Genomic DNA, 10,468 nt, shown 5'->3' with positions numbered 1-10,468 from the left:
AGATTCTCCATCAGAGCGTCCTGGTTGTTTCTGCCCCGGCGGCGTGAGGTTCCCCTCATACCGGCGCGGCTTCTCGTTTTGACTTTTAAATGACTTCGACTTTTCACAAAGTCGTGACACTTACAGTCTAGAGAGAAAGAGTTGATATAACGGCAGAGAAAAAAGGTGAGGTGAAATGTGTCTCATTAAAAAAAAGTGTTAGGGTTATTAAAAAAACAGAGATAATTTACTGTGCAGCCATCTTGCTTTGCATCCACGTGACTCCTCGACAAGAAACAACAGGATGGAGATTGTTGAAGCGATAATTGTCATGGAGAGTTTCACACATGCTGTCAGAACTTACAAAAAGGCTTTTTACAGATGCAGCAGAAAAAGTACTAACTGTGTGTTTGTTTCACTGTTTTAGGAAATTGAATATAGTTAAAAATCAATCCTATCAATCTAAAGAGCGATCCTTAAATGTTCTGCCCATCCGATTATCTGACTCATTAAGTTTCTTCTGTTTCTTCGGCCTTACATGATCCAAGGGGCGGCTTGATTAATAATCACAACATATGATAGAGATAGATACTTTATTGATCCCGAGGGAAATTCAATATTCAATATTAAAAGGTCCTTGTTCTTTTGCATGCATAAATATTTTATTGCAAAGTAATAAGTGAAATCTACGGAGCCCCTGAAGTCCCAAAAAGTGTGCAGAAGAATATGTTTGTTTTTGTGCTTTTTGGGTCTTCAGGGGCTCCGTAGATTTCACATAATAAGAAAACATTGTATTATAATAAAGCAGGGAGACAATAAGTGCTTGAACCTACATTACGTGTTTGCACGAGACAAACATTTTAGCGTGACGTGCAGGGGGCGCGCGCCCTGCATGACGTCATTGTGTCGTGCAGCAGACTGAATGAGCAGCTGTGTGTACACTTCAGTAAAGCGGGGGAACAGGAATCTACGAGGAGGCTTTTTCTTCATGTTATCAACACGGAGAGGTGAGTGTGGATTTATTCTGTCGATTATTTGCTGATATTCGTGCGAAGATGAAGATGAAGGAGGAGGAAGAGGAGGAGGAGGAGACGCTGCTTCTGTGCAGAGTCAGGCCGGGTGTTTATTCTGGTGCGGTGCGGATGTACGCTCGTCATATTTGAACACGGCTGCTGCTTTATTCTGATTATTTAGAGATTATTCCCTGTCGACAAATTTACAATATATTCCGTCTTTGTTAAAAAAAAAAAAAAAAAAAAAAAATTGAAAAGAAAAATCCTCTTCATCACAGTGAGTCGAATCGTGACGCGCGAGCTCATTATTGATTCATTTCCTCCCCGCTGCTGATGGACAGCATGAGGTGGAAAAACGAGAGGCGGAATGAAAACGCGATGTTTGCTGCTGGTAGATGATCGAATAAAAAAGGGAGGATGAGTAGAAACACAAACGAGATCTCAGTTTAACCTTTAATATGAAAAAAAATGTACACAGTCAATCACACTATTATAAGCACTAGATGTAACCCTGGACTTCTGTTTGAGTAATAAACAGAAAATGAACTTGAGCTCAAAGCAGGTCACACCTCGGCTGCATTCACACACATACACGCCACCAACGAAGCAGCGGGAGCAAGTTGGGGTGAAGTGTCTTGCATGTGGCTGTAGGAGCTGGGGATCGAACCCTCGACCTTTCTGGTTTAGGGACGACTCTACCAACTGAGCCCCAGCCGCTCCCTGTACTGTCACACAGCTTCATCTCTTGTCTGTAGAAAAAGGATCATCTGAACATTTTAGAGGCTAAAATCCTCATTATGTAAGAAGTAGGTGAATCGCAGAGTAACTCATGATGTTGGTCCGCCATAACGAGAGTATGAAGATAAAGGAGCTTTGCAATAATTGCTATCAGTAAAACATATATAGAATATCTGACGAACTGTTTGATACAAAATGAGCGCTTAAAGTGAAAGTTCAGGACTGATGTATTTATTTTTATTTAACTTCCTTTCAGCGCTTTATGACTTCATCCCGCTTCTTCTTTGGACATTTCACTGCTGCACACAGTCATGCCACATTAACGCCACCTTGAGGAGTATTTAAGTAGTGACGCGTCTAGATTTGACATACAGCAATGTGGCGATATCGCTCCAGCAGAAGGATTATCTTTGATGAGGTTTAACACAGGGAAGATAAAATACAAAAACTATGCTGGGTTTGTATCTTCCTAAACATCTGATAAAATGTTTCCTAAAACCGTCTCCGAGCCTTCGGATGTTTTCAACGTTCCTCTAAGTCGCTCTGCTTTCTCCTTTTAGGTAATCGTGAAAAATGGAGGGAGGACATTTGTGAGTCCGGCTCTTTGTTTACGCTCACTTCTTCTTCTTCAGATATTCTGTGTTTCTGTGAAAGAGTCACAACATTAATCCAACCCCCCCCTCCCTCCCTCCCCCCCCCCTCTGCAGCGGCTACTCCCGGGATTATCTCGACCGCTTCATCCAGAGCCAGGACTCGTCCGTGGTGAACAAGTTCCAGCAGAAATACTGGAAAACCAAACAGACGCTCATCAAGGTGACCGGGAAGAAGGAGGACGAACACGTGGTGGCGTCGGACGCCGACCTGGACGGCAAGTTGGAGGTGAGGAGGGAGAGTTTGGGAGACTACTTTAGGATTCAGTCACAGTGCCGAGACGTGAACAAACACTGGAGATGCTTTGGCCCCCGGGTCGACTCTGCACACTCTTAAATGGCTTTTTGATTCACACGCTGACAGTTCTCGCTCCGGGCTTAAATCTTACATTAAGCTGCCTCTCCAGCTCGCGTCTCCCCCTCGCCCTCCATTTCAGGAGGGAAGAGAGAGTAAGGGCTGAAATCGATACCCCCCAAACATCCAACCTTTATTTAAGTCACGTCTTTGTGAAGGAGACCATTTCAGAACGGGAGGTCGACGTGCTGAATCAGAGCGGCGTCTAAACACAGGAAGTCACAAACAAGCATAATAAACATCTTCACAGCCTGGGACAAAAAAAAACTAAACGGGTCTGATTAGTTATATTCATCACTGGGGGGCGAGTTGTTCTGGACGCTGGTTATCCGGAGTTAGGCGTGTAGCTGACATGATTGACAGGCGGGTGCGATGATGTCATGGTTCATTAAGACGCTAACAACCCGCCTCAGCTCCAGCTCTCTTTCTTTAAAAAAAAAAAAGACGTTTTTCGGCACCTTCATTAAGTCGACTGAAAGTCACGCCGAGGCAGCGTCCAGATCCCCCCCCTGCAGAAAACCTCCCTGATCACACAGAGGACCCCTCTCTCCTCCCACTCACCGCCATCAGGACACCGCTACAAAGTCGGTCCGTCCCAAAGTCTCGTCTCGCTGACAAACACGCTCTGAGTGAGTTTCAGTTCGGAGCTCATGTTGATGTTCTTCCTCTCTGCAGGTGTTCCACTCCATCCAGAGGACATGCATGGAGCTGCTGAAGGTCATCGAGCAGTACCAGAGGAGGATCTGCTGTGAGTCAGCTCACTGATAAAAAACTAAACTTAATGGGTCTGCAGAGTTTGGCTGTGTGAGGGCAGAAGTTCACGTTCAGACACATTTAAAAAAAAGTATCTTAATTATTAAGAAGTTGCTCGTTCCTCTTAAGCGTGAAACTCCATCTTCCTTTCCTACGTCGTCCCCGTTCTGCAGTTCTGTCCCAAGAGGAGAACGAGTTGGGTCGTTTTCTGCGCTCGCAGGGATCGCAGGATAAAACCAGGGCGGGAAAGATCATGCAGGCGACCGGGAAAGCCCTCTGCTTCTCCTCTCAACAGAGGTGAGCATCATTCATGGACACTGATGGGTTGGGAACTAAAGGGTTAAACACATGTAAAGCTGATGCAACACTGTCATGTGGAGCTCGAGCACGTTGACAAGCGTCTTCATCCTCCATGTGCTTCCTCCTCCTCCTCCTCCTGCAGGATGGCTCTGAGGAACCCTCTGTGCCGTTTGTACCAGGAGGTGGAAACGTTTCGCTATCGAGCGATCTCGGACACGTGGCTGACGGTGAACCGGATGGAGCAGTCCCGGACCGAGTATCGAGGAGCGCTGCTCTGGATGAAGGACGTGTCTCAGGAGCTTGATCCAGACACCCAGAAGCAGATGGAGAAATTCCGCAAGGTTCGAGCTGCAGAAATCTCAACACCAAATCAAATCAAACCAGTAACAGGATACGGCCACTAGAGGGCGTAGTGCACCATCACATGGTCTCTCCTCCGCTTCACTCTGAGCTGTAACTTTGTTTTCTCATTGTTCACAGCTGAGCGGTACAACACAAAGGCTTGTTTGCTTTCAGTTGGGACATTTTCTTATCTGTCACCCCCCCAGGTTCAAGCCCAGGTGCGCACAACCAAAACGAGCTTCGACAAACTGAAGACCGACGTGTGCCAGAAGGTCGACCTGCTGGGAGCGAGTCGCTGCAACCTCCTCTCTCACGTTTTAACCACATACCAGGTGAAACCTCGAGTCTGGGTTGTTTGCATTCACTCCAGTGAGCTCAGTAAAAGGTGTGTGTGTGTGTGTGTGTGTGTGTGTGTGTGCTCAATGGATTCGACCTTGTGAAGCAGGAAGACAAACATGGGGAGAACTAAGGATGTTTCATGGTTTAACACGATAAAATAAATAAAGAGGAGAGTTATAAAACGCAGGCTGAGGACGAACATTTCTTTTAAACGTCTTCTTTGTTTTTGTTTAAACAGTCTTTAAAATGATACGACCCACCCTCTTTTTTGTTAAATGGTCGGTAGTACCAAAAAGCTCTAAAGCTTTAGGGGGGGAAAAAAAGGTCACCTGAGCCCTTCCAGAGAGGGGGCGTGGCCAGACACAGCTCATTTACATATTTAAAGCTACAGACACAGAAACAGCCTGTTGTGAGCAGGGCTGAAATAGAGGGGTTTATAGACATGATCAAATACAGGATCAGAGTGGATTTACAACAACACACTTCACACACATGATGAAGAGGAGCGAGGACACTGATTTAAACTGGCTGATGATGAGGAGGATATGTGATCTTTTAATTGACAACACAAAATGCAAAATACAAGAGGAACAAATGACGTGTGTTTTGGCCCTTTCCGCTTTTTCAGACGACACTTCTGCACTCCTGGGAGAAGACGTCTCACACCATGGCAGCCATTCACGAGAGCTTCAAGGGCTGTCAGCAGTATGAGATCTCCTCACTGAAGGTCAGAGCGTCTTTAAACCCTGTTGCACACGAGAATGTTTAACTCTTAAAAACAGAAACGCGTCATTGCAGTCAGAGGCTTTGTTCTTCATTTCAGACCTTGAGAGACCCGGCGGAGAAGTCAGCGAAGAAGAAAGGGAAGAAGAAAGTCAAAGCGGAGAAAGAGGACGCAGGGAGAGCTGAGAGCGCAGACGAGCAGTGAGTTATCTCATCTTGTCTCATGCAGGTAGACAAAATACCTGCGTACCAGGACTGAAACTGAACTGGATCCGACTGAACATGAATGGAAGTTTTTTCTGCTCCAAAGCTTTCGAGATGTTTTAAACTGATGTTCTTTGTTCTCCCGTGTTTTAAAGACTCATCTCACTGAACGAACACGCCAGCGATACGACCCGAGAAGGTAAGAGAGATAAGGCCGCCGTGTTTGTACAGCTCACGATCATGTGTAGTAAACGTGCTTCACTTTGGCTGCAGCTGTCCTTTCTCCTTTTATTCAGCTCTTGAAAACGTTTGTTTTTTTTAATTGAAAAGAAAATGAAATTCATACTCTTAAAACATTTAACATCTGGGAAGCAGCTGGAGGTGGAACATCAAATTTTGGTGGCCCGTTACTCAAAACACACAAGATCTGTAAGAATCGATACGACCTAACTCCTCCCAGGAGCTTTAAAAAACTGACGATGATTTTGGCTTTAGGAATGAAGTGTAACATATTTGGTATATTAGTGAATGGTTTTTTTAAAAATCTGCATTGTTGATGTGGTTGCTGTGATGGTTCAGGAGACTCGTTGTGTAACTATCCAGACCTGGAGGCCGAGGAGAAGGACAGCATGGCCTTACTGAACGAGATCCTGGGCAGCATGTCCGTGGACGAGGGCGACTTCTCCCGGGAATGGACGGAAGTTTTCGGGGACGACGAGGAAGGAACGAGCTCGGGCGAACGACGGGAGGAGTCCTTCTTCCTGCCGTCGCAGCTGTTTGACCAGAGCTTGAATAATCTGCAGTCTTCCATGTCAGGTATGAAAATGATGAGAGTCCTTCCGCTCAACCAAGCAAACGTTAGCCTGACGTCGCTAGCATCGTAGCTCAAACTTAAAATAACTGGACCACAGAGCAGAGACACAAACAAGTGAAGAAGTGGTTTGAAGGCAGGAGAGCACACAGGCGGGGACCGACTCGCAAGTCTGACAGCTGCATGTCACAAACAAGACGTCTGAACACTTCTGAACACCCTCACTCGGATTTAGACTCAACTTCATGTTGCTGTCAGTACCCAGCACGCCGTAAAAAAGAGGAATATGGCGAGCTTTGCAAAGGTCCAAGAGCGGTCCGTGATATCCGAGTCATTGGGCAGGAAGTAGCTTGTTCCTGAGGTCACTCTAGATAACTGAAGAAGCAGACGTCCGGGGTCTGTTTGAAACATACTGCAGGAAGAAGAGCGTAGGTGAAGCACTGGCAGGCTTCGAGAGAGTGAAAGAAGCCGCAGAGCTTTTTGACCTCCGTTTGACCTGACTCTGTTTAAAGCCTCAAAAAAAAAGAAAAAAGGAGGCAAATCCTGCGAATAAAAGTGGTTCATAGAGTTTGAATAACTAGACGGATCTGGACTGAACAGCCCTTGGCTCGAAACCAAGAATGTGAAACAAAGCTTCGACAAATCTACAAGGAAGAAAATCCCTAAAAATCCCCGTGAGTCAAGCACACTCAGATAATGCAGCAATCCCACTGTAACATGACAGAGTTTACACAGTTCTCAGATGGGAGGAAACGTCTCTGAGAGATGTTTCCTTCGTCTTCACCAGGACCATCGGAAGGTTCAACAAGTCAGAAGGTAAAGTAAGAGGAGGACGCGGGGGGGGGGGGGGGGGGGGGGCGGGGAAGATTAAAAAGGTTTGTTGGTGTTTGAAGCCCGTTGAGCTGCTCGACTTCGGAGCTTGTTTGGTTCTGAATATAACAACAACACATTCCTGTATCCTCCCCGGTGTGTTGCAACATCGCCAAATGTGTTTTTCTGAAAGCAAAATAAATGTGCCTGAAACATGAGCACATGGTTGTTGTTTTTGTTTTTTAAATCTGACTTGTACTTCTAAGCTTGTAACGATGTCTGATGTGTTATAAATGTTTTGATTGATGCCGTTTGTCCGCAGAAAAGCGACCGGCGAGGGAGTGCGATGATTTATTTGTTGATTCATCTTCTGGCACGTCGAAGCGTCCCCCCCCCCCCCCCCGTTGATGAATCAAAATCTGCCTCTCTTGTTTTTTTCAGATCGGGCTGGGATCAGTCCACAGCCGGTCGCCGAGGCAACCGAGCCCTCATCTGGAGCCAATCAGAATCCTCCTCGGCAGACGGTGAAAGGTATGAGCCGGCCTAACGAGTGAAACGTTAAGTGAGGGCTGAACCTGTGTTTATGGGTACTTTTAAAAAGAACCCGTGGCTTTGTTTTGATTCTTTGGATGTCAGACAGATGCAGGGAATGTTTCTGTTCTTCCAGCCTTACTGCGTGTGCAGACGTGTGTCGATTCCACCAAGCGGTTTAGTTGGGTTCATCTCGGTAGGCGCAAAGTTTTGTGGCTTTCCCGTAGACTACAGCCGACACGTACCGTCCTACTTTTTGGTAACCTTCTGTTGGGGTGCCAAGTATATCGAGCCGACCCTGAAAGGTGGAGCTGAACAACGAGGTCCGTTGATTTCAGTGCGACCCCGCCGTGTTTAAATACAAAAGCCAATAAATTCCACAAAGAAGAAAAACGTGTAAACAAATATCAACGATTCCTCAGAAGGTCTACTCGATGGATCTCTTCATCTCGGTGTTCGTCCACGTGGCGGTGCAACGCGTGATGTTTAAACACGGTGCGTTTTACGTTTTTTCCTTTATGACCGCTGTCGTGCGGGAAGTGAAAGTTCTTTCGCTGAATCAACAAACTGCAGTGCCAAGCTTTAACCTTCAGGGTCGGATCGGTGCTCTTAGGACCCAGAACCCAGAACCCAGTCACAGAAGGGTACCAACAAAGTAGAGTGTTTGATCCCTTTCCCAACTTTTGATTGGAAACGCCAGTAAATGTGTACCGTACCGATCCAAACTGAACCTGACCTTTAGTGACCTTTGTTAACTTTCATTTTCCAGAGACGGCAGCAGGGACATCCAAAGACCTCTCAGCGTGGTTCAACCTGTTCGCCGATCTGGACCCCCTCTCCAATCCTGACGCGGTGGGGAAAACTGACAGGGACCACGAACTTCACAACGCGTAGTACTTCCTCAGCGCCACCAGGGTGATCACAAAATGGCCACTACGGTTGGAAGCGGCAACAGCAGAATAAAGCCGCCGCCAGAAAAATCTGATCAGCAGACAACACACACACACACACACACACACAGTCGATGAACAGACTCTTGGTCATTTAACTCCAGCGGTGGAAGAAGTACTCTCACATCTTTTACTTGAGTCAAAGTCGCCGCACCACGCTGTATAAAAGCTGAGCTACAAATCAAAGCCATGCATTTAAACTGGCACTTAAAGGAACAGTACGTATAATGCAGATTAACATTCACCACAGATTACAACGAACAACGCTTCAATCGTCGCTTTAAAGCTGCAACTGCTAAAATCGGGGCTAATTGGAATTACTCTTATAACACAAAGTAGTTCTTCATTTTTTAAGGCTTTCAAGTTTCATTCTATGAGATAAATTCATTGGTTTGGGTCTCGTTTAAGTTTTAGGTAACCAGGATAAGCCCTGATCCTAAATTTGTGAAAAACCAGGAACACCTTACCCCAGTTTGTGCTAGCTGCCGACTTTAAGCGCTGAGTTAGCATTAGCATCAGCGCAAGAAACATGGCGGCGTCTCATTTCTGGAGCTCTCTCGTCCTGGTCTCTTAAAGTGAGCTGGATCGTATCTTCAACGCCATGTCGGCACTTAAAACGGTCACAGTTTTATCAGATTTAAAAATTTGTCGCAGTTTGTGTTGTTGAAAAATAAAAAATCATCGGCGGCCTCACAAATAAGACGCAGTGATCAGAACCCGTGATAGCAAAATGTATTATTATTATGTCTACCCGGATATGTTTAACCGTGTTTCTCTGTGTGCATGTAAACGCCATATCCTGAATATGATCATACCGTTTAACCGTTTACCAGGAATACTTTTATCACGTACTACAAGCGTTTCATTTGGAGCCAAGTTTACTGTATCAGGAATCTGGTCAGATTTGTCTTCTCTCAGGCCTCGTTCACAGTGACCACAAGCTGCGTTTTAGGTCACTGAGAACTCCTCGCAGGGTGAAGATCTTCAGGCTCTCCGTTTAAGGTGAAGACGGGGGAAAAGTTGCGTTTCAGTTTTGTTGTTGTAACGTCACGGCGTGCGCCGACTTCTCCTTCGTTTTGACGTCATTGTGCGACGCTGTCCCTTTGTAGTATTCGTAGATCGGTCTTGGTCTTAAGACCGGCCTCGAGACAACTTTTTGACGGTCTTGTCTCGGTCTCAGACTGGCTGGTCAGGACCATCACTATTTTAAAACGCCATTACTTGGATCAGAAGGTAAAGGCCTCTTGCTAAGAGAACAAATAGCTTAAATTCATGTGTAGTTGGATTCTTATCCCCTGGTTACAGCCGCAACCTTCCCGGTGTTTTGGTCTAAGTGAGAGACGCACTCTTGGTCTTGTCTCGGATAGTCTGGTCTTGACTGCAGCAATACTGATCAGACATGGCAAAAAAATGTCCAGGACATCGTTTCTGACTTGGAAAACATAACAAGCCTGAAGGTGGACGAGGCTGCAGAGTCACCGCTCAGCTGACGTCTTTTCCATCATGAAAGAAAAGAAACATTTACAGGACGACCTTGTTCGGCCTGTTTTCACATGTTCAGCACGGATACCTCAGCACGAGTTTGGAACAAAAAAAACGCCTTCTGACGTTAGCTGCCTTCGAAAATCTGTCATCATTCATGCTTTAAATTCTGACTTCCTTTACTTCTGATTTCTAACGGGTGAATCTTTGTCGCGAGGTGCAAAGAGCGAAGACAAAGACCACAGAACTCGTTCAGAAGAAAGCAGGACACGTTGAATTCGGCTACAGAGAACTGTTAGATCAACGAGTCCATCGGTCAAACACTACGAGGAGGCCAACTGAACAGAATCGTGAGGGAAATATTGCTCATGAAATTTAAAAGGTGAACTGATTATTTTTGTTGTTTTTATATTTGTTTGGTTCACACTGTTTTGTTTTTTCTAAAACTTTTGTGTTAAAGGCAGAGTTGGTAGTTTTCTAAAACTAGC

General features: G+C 45.7%; 1 protein-coding gene across 1 annotated transcript; it reads left to right on the top strand.

Annotated features, from left to right (window-relative positions):
- Positions 1 to 793: 793 nt before the first annotated feature.
- Positions 794 to 9,161, top strand: ica1 (islet cell autoantigen 1). The gene is made up of 13 exons (XM_079343629.1): positions 794 to 986; positions 2,291 to 2,320; positions 2,438 to 2,609; positions 3,411 to 3,483; positions 3,662 to 3,785; positions 3,931 to 4,129; positions 4,337 to 4,462; positions 5,098 to 5,196; positions 5,293 to 5,393; positions 5,552 to 5,595; positions 5,976 to 6,212; positions 7,459 to 7,548; positions 8,318 to 9,161. Exons 2-13 carry the CDS (start codon positions 2,304 to 2,306, stop codon positions 8,440 to 8,442), a joined length of 1,407 nt encoding a protein of 468 aa, XP_079199755.1. The 5' UTR covers positions 794 to 986; positions 2,291 to 2,303; the 3' UTR covers positions 8,443 to 9,161.
- Positions 9,162 to 10,468: the final 1,307 nt, after the last annotated feature.

Source organism: Symphodus melops (genome assembly GCF_947650265.1).
Source record: "Symphodus melops genome assembly, chromosome: 5".
In the NCBI taxonomy this organism is placed as follows: domain Eukaryota; kingdom Metazoa; phylum Chordata; class Actinopteri; order Labriformes; family Labridae; genus Symphodus; species Symphodus melops.
Note: the sequence above shows the minus strand (reverse complement) of the source record. Positions and strands in the feature narration are given on the sequence as shown.

Excerpts from the sequence above, each read along its gene's own strand:
- ica1 (XM_079343629.1), top strand. Across the intron at positions 4,463-5,097 it reads ACGTTTTAACCACATACCAG|ACGACACTTCTGCACTCCTG; the intron begins GTGAAACCTCGA and ends CCGCTTTTTCAG. Across the intron at positions 7,549-8,317 it reads TCCTCGGCAGACGGTGAAAG|AGACGGCAGCAGGGACATCC; the intron begins GTATGAGCCGGC and ends TTCATTTTCCAG.